The following is a 19,007-nucleotide window of genomic DNA, read 5'->3' on the forward strand; positions in this document are numbered from 1 at the left end:
CAGAGGGAACTCTTCTTGCGATCATAAGTTTAGCCCATCAGCCATGCATTCCGGAAAGCAATATGCGTATCGGACCCACATCTGCAGAATTCCAACATTTTGCGGTGGCTGATTGGCCGAATCGGGAAAGTCGCACCAGGTCCAGCTTGACTCCTCAAGCGATACGGGTGATGAGCCGAGAGAATCTAACATCGGCCCGGAAGATGGAGGCCCAACCAATGATCTCCATAACTGGACCTAAGACAAATGTTGGTTTTGGCATGAAAATTATTAGTTGGGCCCAAGCACATTGGTAGGCCCATCTGTTCCTCTTTCCCATGTCAAATTCGCCGCGCCGGTGACCCTCTTCATCGCAAATGAGCCCAGCTAAGTCATTCTCTGAGAGAGATGGATATGCCAAATCAATCATATTGATCACATGACCCAAGGTAAATTAAGGCCCTAGGCTCCGAATCATTAGCTGAGCCCGTCCGAGATGAAAATGGGGCGTGCTGGGCTCACAATTGTCCGTTGGGCCGATCCGTTTTCACCCAATGGACTAAATCTGAAGTTTTAAGCATTCATTTAATTCGGAAAGTAAAATTTAATCATATGCAGGTCCTTCGTCGATCATCAAATTATTGCACATATTTGTATCCGAGAACTTCCGTTGGGCAGCCTTTTCCGCCAAATGAAACATCTCTTGAATCAAGAACATCCGGAAAACGAATACAGTAAGAGATGTTAAACAAGATTCGAGCCGCCGTGATTCCATGACCCACATGCAATTTGCATCGGAGATGATCATAAGTACCGCCATCCTTGGTGGCATTGCTGAACTCAGATATGAAACTAGTAATGTCAATCCAGTAGAGCAATCAACTACAGCTACATCACTAGTATCCAAAGCAAAGCATATAAACCGAGTAGTAGGCAAAACTGCATGAAATTAGGTGACGCCAGTCCCACAACTCAATGTCGATCCGGATATGACATAAATCTACTTATCGGACATTGCTGACGGCGTGCTGGACAATCGGGATGATTTGATTGAATTTGCGCGAATAACAGGGGTATCATGATGATAACCTGTCCGTGCAGCCGATGCGGATGTTTCGAGGCAGCCTTGCACACCAGTCGCTACAGATGGGTCCCATGCATGCGTCCACTGTCTGCCGACCGTAGAGATGCCCACATCATCAACACCCCCGGCGCCATGGAGCCACCCCGGAAGTTGAGCGGTCGGGTGCTGTGGAGGAGCATAGGCCGTGGTGTTTACACGAGGTCGATGGGCTTCCAGGTCGTCTTTGTGGTCCCGGAGACAATTTGACAAATGCCCGACCGACGATGACATGGCCTTCCATTGTGCATCGGATGAATTTATGAGTCGCTCTAAAGTTGCCAGCCGATGGCCAAAGACTTCCTCCACCGAATTGACCTTGGCATCCAATGCATCCACCCTCTCATTGGTGGCAAGGAGGTCAAACTTGCTCCCAAGGTCCCGGATGGCCTGCAGAATGTCTTTTGCGGTTGGCTCTTGTTCCGCTGGATGATCGACTCCCATAGGGTGGACTTGCTCCGATTGGCTGGTCTGCCCGGGTTTGGCAATGAGTGAGACCAGCGTCTCTTCCACAGGAGTCACTGTCAAATTTATCGGTTGTTTCTCAACATCTAAGGCAGTTGCGGATAAGGACAAGTGCTATTCTGAGATAGCTGCACTCACTACCACGTTCGTCAATTTCTTTCACAACAGGGGTGGATAAAGGCACGGCTGGCATGGTCAATGGTGCCGGTGGGTCCTTTTTCAACATCTCGCTGACGGCTCGGGCCTTGGGGACGCGCGACCTGGAGCGCTTGGGACGATCGGCGGCTTGTGTCACCGCCGTTGCTTTGGCTTGAGCCTGCAACCTGTCCCGGACCCCCATTCCATCGATTGCGCAAGTCACCTTTGTCCTGTCGCAATTCGTGCAAACGAGTCGTATGCATCCGACTTTTTTGTCCGGCAGAACAATGCAAGGTTTGCCTGATTTCTTGCATTTGTCACATTTCCGCGGATGGTAGCGAATGGAATGCTGACATGGGTCAACATGTGCTGCCGTTGACAAGTCAAACAAACGTACCTCCACTGCTGTAGCAATCGTTGAATCCAGACCCCAATCATTAGGCTGAAACATTTGTATAGTAAGTTCCACTCAGCACCGTGCCAGAGCTCAAAGTCACCCACCCTAGTGTCTGCGTCCCAGAAGCTATTGTCAGAGTCGGTGTCCATGGCATCCTGAGCTTCCGGGTCCAATATATGTTGAGATACCGCTGACCACGATGATTCCTTGGCCGATGTCAGCGACCAGATACATCCGCGATGTATGAGCAACGGTGAGTAGACCTGCCTTTGTAGTTCCACTCCTGGTTTTGCGTAGTTTATTTTGCCTATCACGCGATGGTAACTTCTTGATTTTCTTCAAATTCGGTTTGTGTGATCGGGTCGGGCACCTGGGAGCATCTGCCGAGTCGGTATCGTCTTCTTCCGCCTTTCTCTTCTTGTCATTCCTAGGGTGCGGAATAATCTTGACCTTTTTCGATATATTGCCTGGCACAAAGAGCTTGTGCCGAGTTGTTGAAGGTGCAGCAGAAGCGACTGATGGAGCCAGAGGAGTCAGAGGTTCCAGCTCCAGAGATGTCGGCAACGGGGACAGCGGAGTCGAATCTACTTCCACTGCAGGGAGCTTGTTTCGTGACAGGACCCACGGCTGTCGGAACAGTGAAAGGCCGCACAATAGATGACGACCCGGTAGCTTGAGACTCCAATATGGGAAGAGTTCCAACTGCAGCGAGAGGACGGTAGTCCAACGTCTTGTGGAAGCGTGGGTGGGTCTTGATGCGTGGATCATCGTCGACCACAGAGTTCCAGTCGGGTAAAGTTTCAAAGGCGCCACCCTTGGAGTATTGTCGCACAACGGCTGCACAGGACAGGAGCTGGGGGGAAAATGATGTAGCACTTCCCCCATAAAGCTTCAAGTCTTTTGCCTGCGCCAATCTGAACAATCAAATGCATGTGAACGAAAGCAGACTTACCACGCGTCTAGCAATTTCATCCGATAACTTCAGTGCTTCCTGATCGCCCTGCTTCAAATGGATGCAACACTTGATGAGCGATTGCAACGTTGCCAGCGTGATGTTGAGTGCGTCATTCGCTGCTTCGGGCGTCATAGCGGTGTTGAAAAAAGTCAGTTTGTTAGATATAACTACGCGGAAAGGAAAGAAAGGTGACGCAAAGAATTTGCACAAGTGTTGGAATTTATATAAAGATCGTCGGTTGTGGATGTTTCCGAGAAAGATTGCTTTGTGAAAGCACGGTAATGTAGACTCGGTGTAATTGCATTATGACGTAATACCATGGCTGTCGCTACCATTGTCGGATGTATTTGGTTGCCACGCCTGTGGTCGAGCAATTAACACACAACACCTTACAATGTTACTATCATAATCTATAGGTGTATTTGTGTTACCCTCCTGCATGCGGGTGTGGATCATTCCGCCTTCAGTTTCTTTGCCGATGGTAACAATACAGCGAGCGAATCCGAAACAGCGGCATACCATTCACAGAACAAAGGATGCAATTGAGTGGTGACGTACATTTGTTCAATTATCATGGTAAACTCCCGAGTGAAATGTAAGGGTGTGAAACGCATCGGGGAACATTATCGAAGGTAGCAAATGAGCTTCCAGAAATCCTCGAGCGGAACAGTGATTGCTCAGCAGAAGTCTGCAATATCCTGAACAACATGCAATAATAATTAGCTTAGTACAGCAGGACGTGAGAAATGTTTTACACCAGATTTTTTGTGAAAAGCAAGCATGCTGTCCGGTAGCTATCGTATTTATCACGAGCTTCTCGGATCCACCGTTGATGACCCATATGCTGCAGGACATCTCGTGATGCATAACTAACAGCAAACTGCACTCAGGCCTGGGTAATCCCCGAGAACATCTGAAACATCTGTGGAGCTGCATTGGCACTATACCTATTAGTCGGTTCGTGTACAATATACTATGTGCATGACATCCGGCCCCACGACATCTACAGAGCAACCGACCAGCTGAATTCCCATAGGAACGCAGGCGCCATGATTTACGTCAAAACCTTCCGGCAGCACATCCTTTGTTGTTGAGATGGACACTTCGGTGATAGTCCATTTTTTATACAAGCCTGTTGCATATTTTGTAACGGAAACGTTCAATGACAGCTCCCGGTTCTCTGTTCATCGCCGGTATTGTTTCTGCCCGACTCTGTGAACGCATTTACTTACCGGTTTCATAGTAATCTGTTTCTCGTCAGCCGAACCATACGTTACCCTTATACTTCCGGCCCCTCTTGATTACCTTACTGGCCGATATCGGCCGTCCCAGTCGACCTTGAGTATAGCACCTAGTAGTAATGTCAGGGCAGAGTTGTATGAACCCCTGAATTGGAGACTTTGCTCCTGTCACTTTCGTTAGAACTCTGTGTTCTATTGCGCCGTTGTCTTCGAGCTTTGTCCGAAAAATAGTCAAAATCGCATATTCCAAGCGCATTCGCAGATTGAAGTTTTCGTTCGGTCATGGAGATCGCATTTTTACATTTGGTACATACAAATTCAACCTGCCTCATTTACCAAAATTGTAAGCAAAGTAAGGTAACATTCATGCCATAGCGAAATCACAATCAAGGGAGCACCATGAACTCAATCTACTCCTCTGATTTGACAGGCGACGTGCTGGACAATGGAGAAGATGCAATCGAAGCCTCGCGTATATAAGGAGGATCTAGGGAGTTGGTCTGCCGCCAACCGGATGTGGAAGTCGGGGCTTCGTCATGCAGATCCCATGCATGGGTGTACTCTCTGCCTATGGTGGAGATACCCGGGGGTTCATCACCGGCGTGATTGTGTTTCGGCCACGATGCGATGGTTGGTTCCGGGAGGTACTGGGGTGCATATGCGGAACCGTGTGCGCGAGGGCCATGCGCATACAGATAGTTTCTGTGCACCCGTAAGGATATCGACCGATCACCTATCGACAGTGATACTTACTCCCGATGCGCATTAGATACGGAGAACCCTTCCTCCAGCGCCGTTAGCCTCAAACTAATCCTCCGCTCCACCGAATCTAACCTCACATGCAAAGCATCCACCCGCTCGTCGGTTGCCAGGAGATCGAATCTCCTACCGAGGTCTTGTATGCTTTGCAATATGTCTCTTGTGGTGGGTTCAGGCTCTGAGGGGGTGGGTGCCATGGAAGATGTGAGCGGTGCTGGCACGTCGACCGGTGGGAGTTGTAGAGATCTGAATGACTGTATATTACGCGATGCCCTGATGTTCGCATCATCCGGCATCATGGCCTCGGGTTCTTGCCGGACCTCTAAGTATGTTATGGAAATACTCCATGAGCATCTCCGCACCATATGATGATCGAGCTTACCAATCGTTGGGTTCTCAAACACAACTTTCTTCGGGGCAAGGGACAAACGTCTGGACGGTTTAGCTGCTTTCGGAGGAGCTGATAAGACAGGTGTTTTGACAGCCGTGCGTGACTTGGGGGCATGCGTCCTGGAACGTTTGACTTCTGGATCGACGCCGGTTTTCATGACAGCTTTCTGCGCCTTTGCTTGCAGCCTCTGCCTGATACCAACCCCGTCGATGGCGCAGGTAATCTTCATCTCATCGCAGTTTGCGCAGGCGAGTCTGGTACACCCGAACTTCTTGTCCGGTAAAACAATGCATCGCACATCCATTTTAATGCATTTGTCGCATTTCCGAGGATGATAGCGAACGGAATGCTGTAATATATGAGGCGATATGCAATCAAATGCGATCTCTTGCCTACCTCTACCGCCGTAGCAACTGTGGCATCTAGACCCCATCCGACCGGCTGGATAAACCAAAATGAGATGGAAACTCCAGCTACATATACGACTCACCCTGGATTCTGCATCCCAAAAACCTCTCTCGTCCACAATTTCGGATGGAGACATCGCCGTGGGAGCCACAGCATTGCGGGCTTTCACGGACAACGCCCTCTGCTGCATGAACTTACATTAGCAACAAACAAAGTAATGCTCTGAATGTCACCTTCACATGAATGGTGCCAGTGGCACCATTTCCCTCTTCATCCGACGCAAACTTTCTCCGTCGTTTCTCAACCGGCTTCCGGGGTACCGAACTTGGTTCGGGTTCGCTGCCGTTTGTTTCCAGTTTCCTTTTCTGCGGCTGGCAGGTAGGTGCATTGCCTTGCCGTACCGATCTTACATTGCCATTAACATTTCGTCCGACTGTCACGGGAGCTGTTGAGATGGAACACGGGGGTGTTGGTTCCGGATTGGGCATGCCGGTTGCAGTAATTTGTACACCTGATATGAGAGGTTCCGCAACAGGTGCAGCGGGAGATAGCAACTCAGCTATGCTTGGTTGCACCTCCGGGACAACATGGAGGGACTGAATGAGGTCTGGGGCCTTTGATGCAATTACGAGAGTCCCTCTCGTTGAATTTGGCTCCGCCGGCACAGTGGATGACGACATGCTGGGTTCCGGCTCTGCGTCGGGATATGCGGGGGGCGGAGGACGATAACCTATAGTCTTGTGGAACCGTGGGTGTGTCTTAATGCGCGGGTCGTTGTCGACCACGGAGTTCCAGTCAGGCAATGATACAAATGCCCCAGCTTTTGAATGCTGCCGTATTACGGCTGCACAAGACAGCAGCTGAGGGGAGAACGATGTGGAGGCGCCCCCATAAAGCTTCAAATCTTTTGCCTGCGCCAAATTGAGTTGGTTATCAAAACAAAATACATTTCACAAAAGTTGGCAGCGAGGCTTACCACCCGTCTGGCGATCTCATCGGAGAATATCAATGCGGTTGGGTCGCTTTCCTTCAATTTCATACAGCGCTTCATGAGCGGTTGCACAGCCTCAAGGGTGGAGTTGAGGGCTTCGTTTGCAATATCCGAAGGTGTCATTATCAAAACATACAAAGTGTAGTGAGCAACTGACGATGAAAAAAGATGGGTTCAATGATTTTTTATCAAGTTTCGGGATTTATACCGATATGTCGGTAATGGGTCTTTCCGAGAACGCATGGCCGTTGTGGCAACTTGGCAATCTGGCTCATCACGGTCAATCAATAAAACTATAACGTAATACGACTTCTTCGGCAATCGTTGTCCCACGCATTCGGTCGCCGTGGCTGGGTTGTCCAATTATCGAAGCATACCTTTGCGCGTGGTGAGTGTTCCCCGAATTTCTTATTTCAAACGAAACATTCATGGTGGGCAAACGTGTTTGTTTTACTGCGCCCACGTGTTCGGATTCCGGTGACTCGGTGAAAAATGCTTCTTACAGGTGTCCTAATTGCCATACTCGCTATGGCAGTTTTTCCGACTCCAACAGTTGGACAAACGTTGAGATTCCACCCAAGCAGTAAGTAATGCCAAGATTCAAATGTAAGTCTGCCTGAGACTTTTCCAATCCGGGTATGCTAGGAACTCCCACGCAGGATATAAATAGGCGGATGTGCGGTGGAGTCATGAGCAAGCAAATAATCCTTTGGCAATCAGATCCATACATTTTAATCAATTCATAAAAATATCTTCGCCCTTGACATGTTCACGGACATGGCTTTACAGCAACGGCTGCTTCATCAATCGCGGGATATGCATGTTCTGGATCGTTTCTGACATTGATATCTTGGAGGAGGGCCGCATCAGCTTCGTAGGACCGTTTAACCGCGAACATCAAGATTTACAGTCGGATGGAGGTCAGAGCCTGACAAATAACTCGGATAGAGCAAACTCGCTCTAGAGACATAAATGATGCCGCCGGGCTATCGGATCCTTGTGACTGCGGGTAAGATGATTCCATGGATGCTGAAAATTTTGGCTTCAGGCCCATCTGCGAGAGAAAGGACAGACATACGACTGTACATGGTAGGAGCCCATGTAAAATGACGAAATTCTGAGAGGTGAAGACGATCCGTGGGATTCTGGATACGGTGATAATGTATATGCCTATAGCTTAGCTGCAACGATGAATGCCATAGATCAACAATATCCAAAGACTGCGAATGGGAGAATAGGGGTGAAAAAGGTTCTGCTGGTATCCGGGTGAGCACCTCACATGAAGACCGTTACGATTGCGGATCGGACAAATCGACAAATACCAATGCTGTGCCTGGTGACAAGGATCCAGGATGCCCTTATGGCTGCGGATGGAAGGATCAGACAGATGACGAATCGGTACCCATCACCGCATTGGAAGATCCTTGATCTCTATGTGTCTCGCTAACTTGCACAACACTTACCAATAACATTTATTCATGACATGTAATGGCGATATTGGTGATACGGTAATGCTAAATCACACTTCCGGTGTGACCCGCTTCCAACACCTGCATGTATGGTCAAACGGAAGCGGTTCAGTTCATATGCGGAAGGGCGATACAGGGTGACGCAAACATTTGAAGATGTTGTTCAAATGCACCGTTTGCTGGGCATCCAGCGCCGCGTAATGGAGCTGCCGGATGCCATGATCGCAAATATTCAGGAGGGTCATCGGCAAGAGCACTAAGACAACACTGAATTTCAGGAATAGTGCGGAAGTGTATCATCAATTCATGTAAAGAATTCGCTAGTAGCACTGAGATATATTACCCTACAAACAATATTGAGGAAGACCGGATCTACAGACTGGATGCAAGTGCCGGAAGTCAGATATATAAGCATTTCTGGCTTCATGTAACGATGGGCCTGTACTTCAAGATCTGACCAGGAACTGGCATCCGGCATATGCATGTTCGGTATGCATCAAGCTCTATCACGGAGGCAGCAGTGATCGACGGAGATATCACCAAGACATTGCGGGCGCCTCCGAATATCTTATCGGTATCCGTCCCTCTACAAGGGAGATGTCTATGCATCATGACAAACTGACAGAGCCCGACCATTCAGAGTTTGTCAAGCAAAGGAAAGTACGTGACAGAAGAGCTAGCTTATATATTGATTCGCCCATCAACCTGCCAAAGAGATGATCGAGGCACAGTTATGGCAGGTAAAGTCTCTGCCACCTACACAATCCACTGGATTATACGTATTCACCTTCCGTAACATTAACACAGAGGCCATCCGAGTCAGAGCTGGCTGCACTGTGTTGGTCTAGACATCGCACTTGGGGATGGTCTCCAAAATGACACCTTTAAAACTATGAAAATGCTGAAATATGACAAAATTGTGATATTCCATATCACCTTTCTCCGGAGAAACCACAAATTAAATGAACGAGAGCATGGGCGCATATTGTTTCGGTTGAAAGGCTTATGTACAACAATTCAACCGCTCGTACATGAACTGCTGCTACCTCCGTCCCACATGCTATTACTGCCCATCGCTTCGCCAGTGGTACATTGCAAATAGTCCATCCCAATTGTTGTAGACAGATTCTTGGGCACAAATGCATGGGACAATTGCGGAACCGCACACTGTGGACACAATACTGTTATTCTCGGTCCACATTTTCGCATCCACAGACCACAAATTTCAAGAAATACCCACAACCTGATCCATGTCAATACAGACTTGTCAGAATTTCACAAAGTCAACTTTCCTCCACCGCATTCATCACATTCGTCACTACCATATCATTGCTCCAGGAAAGAATCATGACCATACCTTCTGAGCAAGCTAACCACGCCTTGAACATTACCTTGGCCGCCCTGCAATCGCTCATGAAGCGTTGCATCAAGGTAAAGGAGGGCGATCCCGAGGCCTTAAGGTTATCTGATGAGATCGCCCGGCGCGTGGTAAGTCTTTCTGATCTTGCCCTTATTTGTCTGGGTGAAACTCATGCATTGAACCCAGGCCAAGGACTTGAAGATGTATGGCGGGAACGCCACATCATTCTCACCGCAGCTGCTTTCTTTCGCTGCTGTTGTGAGAGAGAACTCAAAGGGCGGCGCCTTCGAGAGTGTCCCCGACTGGACCTCCGTTACGGACGACGACCCGCGCATCAAGAGCCACCCGCGCTTTGATAAGACCGTGGATTATCTTCCACCTTCCTCACTCGATGATCTTGTCATCGCCGCCACATCAACCGCCAATCCCCCTACCATCCCCACAACGGCAACCGCCGCCATCCCGCCATCTACCTTGGCCTCGCCATCCAAACCATCCCTCACGGAGTCCGATATCCTGGCTGGGCCGGAACCGGAAGAGAAAGGATCATCGGACCTTGGGAAGGAAAAGGCCGAGGACCCACCCATTCCTATTAACACTCCCGCCACTCCGCCGACAAAATACAACCTCTTCGTGGCCGGTACCAAGAAGAGAAAGGCTGCAGAAGAAGACACGGACGCTGTCGTCGCTGTCGCCAAGACCAAGTTGCCTTCCCCGTCTGAAGAGCCGGTCAAGAAAAGGAAGATCACATCAAAAACCATTTCCAAGACGGAATTGGGTTCAGATGAAGATATCGCTACACCATGGAAGGTAAGTCATTTCTGCATGGTGATTAGCACAAGCTGAAAAATTGAAAGCATTCCGTTCGCTATCACCCCCGGCAATGCGACAAATGTGCCAAATTGGACATTGCCTGCCTTGTCCTCCCCGACAAGAATTTGGAAACATGTGCCTCGCTTGCGCAAATTGTGACAGCATGAAGATCGCCTGTGCAATTGACGGTGTTGGTGTCCGGCAGAGGTTGCAAGCGAAGGCAGCAACAGCATCCTCCTCCCCGCTCCAACACCACAGGCTTCGAAATCCCAAGCTGTCTCTAAAGCACCCGTGAAGCGTGCTTCTCCTCGCATCGACTTTCTAAGTAGTAAGTACTAGGTAAAGTTGGGTGAAAAGTAAGGTAAATAATAGTATGTACTGCTGGCGCTTATATAGCGCGCCTAAGCGCGCTCATGCGGAGCCGAAGCGCTACCGAGTAGGTATGTAAAAATATATATGAGTGAGAAACTATGATAAAAATAAAGGTGGAACTATGCTAATAAAGGAAATGGAAATATACGCACTAGGGAGCTTGGTGGACAGTGGATGGATGCATCTGGATGGCTGGCGCTATAGGGCGTGCAAGCGCGGGAACGCGCGCGCGCGTATACATCGTGAAGTGCGGGAATGGTGCGCGCATGGCGCGCGTTGCGCGGGAAAGCTGCGCGTCATATAGGAATCACTGTGGATGGTACACAGAGTGATGCTGCGAGTTGGTGCTGTATACTCCCTAGTGTAAAGCTACCATATCACGCCATGAGAGGCATGATTCTCTACACCGTGAAGCGTGCTTCTCGCTTGCAACGGCGCATTGTTCAACAGAAAGGTATGTCTTCCCGTCTCCCCGGAACGATTTTAGCTCATGTAGCTTCTCTGGAAGAAGAGATAAAGCTTGCGCCCACCAACCTGGTGGAACCAGAGCCCACTGCAAGAGAAATCTTACAGGGCATCCAGGACCTCGGCAGGAGATTAGATCTCCTCGCCGCCACTGAGCGGGTGGACGCATTGGAGGTCAGAGTGGATTCGATGGAGACGAACCTCCTCAAGAGGTTGGACGGATTAGAGCAACGTCTCAATGAATCCGATGCCCGGTGGAAATCTTTATCCTAAGATAGATAGAAAATGTCGGATGGCTTCAAATACGGACTAGCTACATAGATTGCATCCGATGGACACCCTTGATGTACTATATATGCTCCGGAGGACTTTGTACAATTATATTATTGCATTTTCAGCCTGGTGCTGCCTGTGAATCTGTGTTCAATCTATTGAGTCCATGCAAGTTGTGTGTATAATGCAGCCTTTTTCATTCGCGATAGTTACAAATAGGCATTGTCCTTCATGTCGATCCGATGTTCTGCAATATATGTTTGGAATATCGCTTGTTCGGTGAATGCACCTCTGATGATGGTTGAGCGTCGGTATAAATCTGGAGGCAACTTGACATCCGTGCAGCTCATCCCTCCGACATGTCAATATGTGTAAATTAATAGTACTACTTGATTTTGAAATTAAATTGCGTATATGAGCATGCACGAATTGTATATACATATATTCTACCGAGAAGCACATCGGGACTACATTTGATGCAGCTGCAAGCCGCGTAATGAGCACGCCCTCTTGTGCGGGTAAATGACCGGTATCCCTGCCGGATGGCACCTGTGCATATTTATCCGATATCATCTCGCATGATGCACAAAGGGGTGGACTCGGAAGTACTTCTTGATGACCCAGCATGCTAGCAGGGAAGATATCATATGTAGTTATATGCAGGCGGCAGCCAGGTATTATACCGGCCACAAACTTGTGCTCCGGCATTCACATTCTCAATCCATCCTGTTGACCAAATAAAATGCTTGCTTGCTTACCGGAAACACAATTCTAACTGTGTGCTTTCCGTCCTCAATTCCGAGCTCAAATTTATCTGCATTGCTCCTAATGGTGGCTTTTGGGCCCAGTCACAAGCGACTATTGTGTCACTTCACAGAATATATTTTCTTGGAAGTGTCGGACACATCCGGGAAATCCGGAGGCTCATGATGCAATCATCTCCGGATGGGCACAGCAATCTCATGGCAACCGCCTCTGTGGTCGATCAGAACTCCTGTGGGCGGCAAAATGCGACGCTACCGTGGTTCCGGTATCCCGACGTAATAATCTGGTTTGCATTCCGAGTCAATTGTCTGAGCATGCAGTTTATACGATCAATTGGCCAAGCAAAAAGGCATCATGTGGGCGGAAGCGCGTTTACCAGTCACACACTTTGACACGGACGCATTCACTAAGAACATGCCTCACATGCCTAGCCAAGCTTTGTGAGGCGAAGTCCACTCTCCGGTCAATTTTTTTCATATCCGAGCACATGACGCTGTTCATTGACTCATAAAATTCAAAATAAAAACAACGCAATATGGTCCATTTACCACATTTGTGATCCACAATCCCCACAATTTAGCCAATGACATTGTTTGGGATATGTGGCATCGAGAATTGGGTCACAGCTTACACTTACTTGTGGCCACATTACCAGATTGAGCTTGTTATTGTAAATCACCACAACAATGCTTTTGAAGCTCCGACCGTATAATTAAACAGCGTCCGAGCTGACTTTATCTATCACCCCACCGCAACCAGTCATGACTGATCATTACCAAATGCTCCATAAATCTGCTGCCAGTAAATTTTCCATCTGGGATGCAGCGGAAATATTCGAATACGCCACTTCCCGATTTACGGTCATTCACATCGAATTAATGAAAAGTAAAACCCAACACTCCAGCTCGTATCAGCACACATTCGTGAGACACATCGTCTGGGAAGCGGAGGTGAGTTTATGCAATCGTCCCTGAAGAGATTTACTGATAGGCACCGGTAGCGCTTTGTATTTCCCTTTGTCAACATCTGCGCTGCCATGAATATCAACACGACACTGCCGGCATATCTTAATGAGGTTATCTTGCTCATCACATCTTTCCAGACCGAGCCGTACTACGATCACGGGAGACTGTTCGCCGCATTCAAGGCATGCCCGCATGAGTCGCCAACCCATCCAGTCGACATCAATCGGGTGGTCCGTGACTATCGCCACGCTTGGTGGAAGCACAGGTTCGACCTTGCGCCGTTCGATATGCCTCTTCGGATGTCTGTTGCGTCGGTGAAGGAGCTGGTGACCGACCACTTTGCTCAGCGGGTGAGTGATTTTTTTCCAGATTATGATGTGATCAGTATTTCTTACTACATTCATGCATTAGCCTAAAATGGCCAGCATGGTGCCGACACCAATTACGCACGCCCGCAGCGATGATCCGCTCCTGCAACAGGTCCTCCGGGCCGAAGTTTCCTATCTTGGTATGGAACTCGGCCGACTCCTTGTTACTAAGCTGGATGCTACAAGGGAGGCTGTGGCTGCATTAGATCGTCTAGAGGATCCTGTAGATGAACTTCGCGAGGCAATGGTAGCCTCCCACGCGGCAGTTGCAATGTTGCAAGGGCATTACGACAATGGCAGGCTGGGAGGACCTTCATCCGTTGAACCCTTTCCCGGTCTTTAATTACTTCCGCATCGATATTATGTACAGTAGTTGAGGAACAGCTTCTTCATTAGTATATTTTCATGTAGTGTCTCTCTTCCATATGTCAGTATCCTGCCAAGCATAATCCCATCCGGTTATATGAGACATGCGTGGGTTTGATCAATTACGTTCATAAAGTTGCATCTCGGCTCGCTGTGTTACATCACCAAGATGGGTGCCGCATGGCCAATTGTATTTAAGATGCACGTTTTCTTGAACAAGACCTGCGTATCTTCCATTCCATAATGATATCGCATGAGTACTGGGAATCCTACCATGAACAGCTTGGTGCCCTTGACCTCGCCTGTCATCCGACATCGTTCATCCCCCGGGATTGGGCCCTTAATGTCGCCGATATAGCAAGCGAATGGGTCGAGCAGCAGTTTGCAGCTCATATAGCAGGCAGACCGTTGGTGCCCGCCCGCCTGAACTTGACCCGGAAACTATGGTTGCTTGCGGACAGTTGGCCTCCGTGCTGGCAGAGGCCTATCAACACCCCGGTAGGCTAAACCGTACATGTGTGTTGTCAGCGGATTGTAATGTTTGTAGTAAAACTGGATATCGACGTCATCCGGTACAACGAGGCGTTGGCCAAACGGGAGTCGGGACTGAATGATTCTCATGAAGAAGCATTATTGGCAAAGTTCCCCCCCCACTGAGCGCCTGGTGTTGGAACGCCCGTCAGTGGTGATCGATGCCGGCTATCGGATAATACTCTGGTACCTTCCGGGTGCGCTTAACTGGTCGGTGAAGGTCAGTGCAGGGATTGCACTGAAGCTGCATTATGCTAACGGGGAGGAGGTAGCGTGATATGTACACCGCCACAATCGGGATGGGCAATCTATTGAAACAGAGCATCACCAGTGGGAAGACTGTCCACGGGACAGGCGAGTAAATGGAGAACCCATTCAACCAATTTTTATGCCTCCAAAGAGCCGCAGTTAAAGCCCGGGTGCATCAATATATCGCCTTGCTGGTTTCAACAGGGACACGAGGTGCGTTTGAATTTTCTGTACTCAGGACATGTCTAACATCAAACAGTGTCATGGGCCCCCGCCTGTGAACCCGGAGGATGGCTTTATGCCCGAAGTCTCCGCTACCTTGAAGGGCGACAGGAGCCTGTCGGTCATCAGAGATATGCAACGTCCTGGGTCTCGTATCTTCCGCCGCCCTTCGTGTAATGCACCCGCAGTTATACCTGTGCATCTATATCCACTCATATAGAGCTTGGGAATTGGGCGGCCAAGCAAGGACTGGATGATATGTGCAGGTTCCTTCAACATTGGACATCCGTCTACACGGGAGCGGCAATCATGTGTAACAGGAAGTCGCCGAGCCATCGAGATCCGAAATGCCCCCCGGAAGGTTTCGACATACTTACCTGCATAGGCGGCTATGACCATGGCGTAATGCAATTGACCAACTTGGGCATCGAGCTCGCTTATGATCCGGGTGTTATGGTTAGCTATTCTGGCCGGCTCGTGAGGCATGGCGTTCAAGTTGCCGAGGGAGACAGAATCGTCTGGGCTTGGTTTATGCGCGATAGCGTGCATAATTATGCTCAGACCCCGCATACAGAGTATGCAAAATATAATCTCGCGGATTTTGCGATATACCACCTAGCCCAATACAATCAGGCAGATTTCATTCGGTACCGCGCGTTGTAGTTCATTTTCGGTTGATGTCGCCTTCGCACAGACTGACAATGTGGCTCATATGACATTTTTCGTTGCATCTTCTCGATTCTTAATGCACCATCGGTCATATCCGAGAAATAGATCGTCATATGCAGATGGACATCATAATACTTCATGTAATTTTATAGGGTTGTCTTTGTTTTCCTTAGTCAAATTTTCACTTAGATATGACGTTTATTTGACTTTCATGACACATTCAGTAAACGATCCTCCGATTGCATTTGCCGGTTCACTACAAGAGGATGTTCTACCGGCCAGAGTACCAACATGTACATCGATGTCCGGACGGGGATAATTATCAAACTCTTCGGAAGCTGACAGAATGCATGTCCATAGTTTCGGATGTGTCGCTCATGAGGATCCGGTGCGACGTACTATCTTGTCAACTTTCGGTGCAATACCTTGGAAATGCAGCTGTCCAGATTTGTGATACGTTCTGACACGCTCCGCCAATACATACTTGGTAAGCAATCAGTTCAATGCTGGCACGTTCATCCCAGTGGAAATTCGCTTGACCATATCGTTCAGAGAGCCGATAACGCACCCTTGTCTCTTCCTTCCGGAAATTCCTGTCATGGGCTGCAGAGTCTATACCCGCCGGATTTAAATTTTGTCTGACGCTGCCTTGGACGGTGGGAGCACGATTGAGTTCAGGATTCATATGCAAACATCATCGAACATACGTTTACCAAGATAGTTCCGGTGTGAACTTTGTCCTCGTCAGTTGATTGGAACTTCTTCCTCCTCTTCCGACTGGGGTCCATCTGCGATACTTGCCGACCTGCGGCGCTGCATTTCCAGGTGTCTTATTGGCGCCAGCCACAAAGATATTACGTTTGAAGGGGAGGTGGGGCAGAGTTTGCGCACGCGGAGCCGTTGGGTCCGGTGCTGGTGATACAAGCTCTGGTTCCGTCGCCCTCCCACCAATCGGATTGTCGAGGGATTTACTGGATGGGACAGCCGATGGCATAATGCGGTCCGTTGCTGATAGGACAGTGGTCGCAGATGCTGCATTTTGAGGATCCAAATCGGTAGGGAATCGTTGTACGGGAAAATGTCTTACAGCGGCCGGGTGTTACATGAACCCATCTGTTGTGGGCATTCCGACCACTGTGGAGAGTCAGATATGTGGACCGCTTGTAAGGCTGTTGTAGAGAACGACCACGGCTACCATAGGCTAAATCCAGTGGATCTACGTCACGAATGGCCGATCCACCATTGCTTCTGGAAGATCCTGTACAGCTGTCCGGGTATCCGACGCACCATTTATGGGTGAGAAGTGGATTAAGGCCTACTGTGCCTATGGAAATTTCATCATAGACCATTTTACCCTTTCCGGGTATCCGATGCACCATTTATGGGTGAGAAGTGGATTAAGGCTTACTGTGCCTAGAACATCTCGTCATACACCATTTAACCCCTTTCCGGGTATCTGATGCACCATTTATGGGTGAGAAGTGGATTAAGGCTTGTTGCGGTGCCTGCAAGATAAACCACCTCTGATTGCGACAACAGATGCACCGCAACAGGCCTTAATCCACTTCTCACCCATAAATGGTGCATCGGATACCCGGAAAGGGACGAAAATTCCCAGGCACGGTGTATTCTCACAGAAAATCAAATACCCGGTCACGGGGTGTTGCTGCTTGTCTTTGTAAGTGCATTGTTGCTGCAGCAGTGAGCGCTCACTGCAGTCACTGCTCGAGACGCCATCACTCTTGTTGTCAACGTCAGATGTCTGGACCGCTCCGCCTGAAACTCAACTGTATTGTCTTGGGCGATAATCCTCGCCATATTTTCCCGGTCGACATTGAGCGGATGGAGATTGTTGGTGACCTCAAAGAGGTCATCAAAGACAAGAAAAGGCCAGAATTTGACCATATTGCCACTGACCGTCTTGAGCTATGGAAGGTGAGTGATCTGATGCCTAGGATTGGATGTTGATAATCTGATATTTTGGAAGGTCGACCTGCCCGTCGACGAGATGATTGAGCACAATCTCAACAATCTTACACTGGACCCAACGAAATCCCTATCACCTGTGGATGAAATGGTAGAGATTTTTCCTGATGCTCCTCCGCGGAAGTATCTGCATATTATTATCCAATGCCCGCCTGCCGGTGAGTTGTCCTTCGATATTGCCAGCCTTTCCTCACTGATGGTGGTCCGACTTAGTGTCTTCCGGACCGCTCCACCTGAAACTTAACTGCATTGTCTTCGGTTAGTTCATTTCACCAGATTAATTGCTAAAGCTTTTTATTGATCACAACTAGGGGCATGCATCGGCTTTTCAGGCTCTGTTTTCACTGAAAAAGTCCAGTCCGATGTCCTGGTCCCTATCATTCCTCTGTTTTGGCATTCAACAGACCTCCATATGCAAGTGATGGCAGCTCGTACTTTCGGGGCTCTCAAAATTGCCGTCGAGAAACTTACAAAACTATACTCCCATCCAATCCCGACCCTCGAACCCGAAGATCCATATCTTAAATGTCCTTACCCTTGGAGTTATACCAATTCCACCGGTTTCATTCAGCAATTCTCATATGATGAGACTCAAATCCTCAGGGATCGACTTATTTTCTTCGGGGAAACCGTCGGCGATGCGGCTGGGAGCAAGATATGCATGAAGTTTGTCAGGCACTATTCCCCTCAGGCTCACGAATTCTGTGCCAGCAAGGGGAACACCCCCAAACTTATCACCTACAATTCTTTACCCGGCGGCTGGAATCTGGTGGTTATGGATGCCCTTGATATTGATAATGATTGCTTTCCGCAACGACCTGGCTCATATCGACTGCTCAGTGAGATAAGTGTTTTGGACCGTCAGCCGCTGAAGGAGACCATCACCTCTCTCATCCAGGAGTTACACAATCACAATGACGGTTACGTTCATGGCGACCTTCAAGATACCAATTTTGTTGTGCGGGACGACAAACACTTCATGCTGCTCGATTTCGATTGGGCTGGACTGATCCAGAAGACACATTATCCGATGTATGTCAATCGGAAGGATATTCGACGGCCTGATGGTGCATGGGATGGGCAGAAGATTGTGGCGGAGCATGACTTGGATATGCTGAATTATCTATTTCATCCTGAGCAAGATGTTCGGGAGCCAGCTGCAAAGCACCGCCGTATATTTAGTGAAGGGTCGCTGATGGTCATTTGATTCATTTATAATTTGTTGCATCACCAATTTGGTGAATACCAGTCTGTTTTTTTCATCATAAAGCTATCATACAATGACTTCGG

At 48.8% G+C, this 19,007-nt stretch overlaps 6 protein-coding genes across 6 annotated transcripts; 4 read left to right on the forward strand and 2 right to left on the reverse strand.

Annotated features, from left to right (window-relative positions):
• Window positions 1–979: 979 nt before the first annotated feature.
• Window positions 980–3,186, reverse strand: F5891DRAFT_1199678 (uncharacterized protein; the record flags this gene model as incomplete). The annotated part of the gene is made up of 7 exons (XM_041368780.1): window positions 980–1,650; window positions 1,703–2,051; window positions 2,100–2,144; window positions 2,204–2,305; window positions 2,352–2,726; window positions 2,752–3,003; window positions 3,052–3,186. 7 exons carry the CDS (start codon window positions 3,184–3,186, stop codon window positions 980–982), a joined length of 1,929 nt encoding a protein of 642 aa, XP_041216929.1.
• Window positions 3,187–4,705: 1,519 nt separating this feature from the next.
• Window positions 4,706–6,967, reverse strand: F5891DRAFT_988128 (uncharacterized protein; the record flags this gene model as incomplete). The annotated part of the gene is given in 7 exon segments (XM_041377978.1): window positions 4,706–4,997; window positions 5,049–5,376; window positions 5,437–5,794; window positions 5,842–5,886; window positions 5,936–6,032; window positions 6,052–6,764; window positions 6,830–6,967. 7 exon segments carry the CDS (start codon window positions 6,965–6,967, stop codon window positions 4,706–4,708), a joined length of 1,971 nt encoding a protein of 656 aa, XP_041216930.1.
• A 2,693-nt stretch (window positions 6,968–9,660) lies between these two features.
• F5891DRAFT_988130 (uncharacterized protein) lies at window positions 9,661–11,596 on the forward strand (the record flags this gene model as incomplete). The annotated part of the gene is made up of 6 exons (XM_041377979.1): window positions 9,661–9,801; window positions 9,860–10,483; window positions 10,694–10,814; window positions 10,972–11,116; window positions 11,221–11,312; window positions 11,355–11,596. The coding sequence occupies 6 exons, from the start codon at window positions 9,661–9,663 to the stop codon at window positions 11,594–11,596; spliced, it is 1,365 nt and encodes a 454-aa protein (XP_041216931.1).
• Window positions 11,597–13,122: 1,526 nt separating this feature from the next.
• F5891DRAFT_1199682 (uncharacterized protein) lies at window positions 13,123–14,037 on the forward strand (the record flags this gene model as incomplete). Its single annotated transcript, XM_041368781.1, has 3 exons — window positions 13,123–13,311; window positions 13,362–13,676; window positions 13,738–14,037. The coding sequence occupies 3 exons, from the start codon at window positions 13,123–13,125 to the stop codon at window positions 14,035–14,037; spliced, it is 804 nt and encodes a 267-aa protein (XP_041216932.1).
• A 1,283-nt stretch (window positions 14,038–15,320) lies between these two features.
• Window positions 15,321–15,725, forward strand: F5891DRAFT_966850 (uncharacterized protein; the record flags this gene model as incomplete). The annotated part of the gene is made up of 1 exon (XM_041376245.1): window positions 15,321–15,725. The coding sequence occupies one exon, from the start codon at window positions 15,321–15,323 to the stop codon at window positions 15,723–15,725; it is 405 nt and encodes a 134-aa protein (XP_041216933.1).
• A 2,299-nt stretch (window positions 15,726–18,024) lies between these two features.
• Window positions 18,025–18,924, forward strand: F5891DRAFT_966854 (uncharacterized protein; the record flags this gene model as incomplete). Its single annotated transcript, XM_041376246.1, has 1 exon — window positions 18,025–18,924. A coding segment is annotated over one exon (900 nt), but the record flags the coding sequence as incomplete, so codon positions are not given.
• Between the last annotated feature and the right edge of the window lie 83 nt (window positions 18,925–19,007).

Source organism: Suillus fuscotomentosus (genome assembly GCF_016647785.1).
Source record: "Suillus fuscotomentosus strain FC203 chromosome Unknown F5891scaffold_199, whole genome shotgun sequence".
In the NCBI taxonomy this organism is placed as follows: Eukaryota; Fungi; Basidiomycota; class Agaricomycetes; order Boletales; family Suillaceae; genus Suillus; species Suillus fuscotomentosus.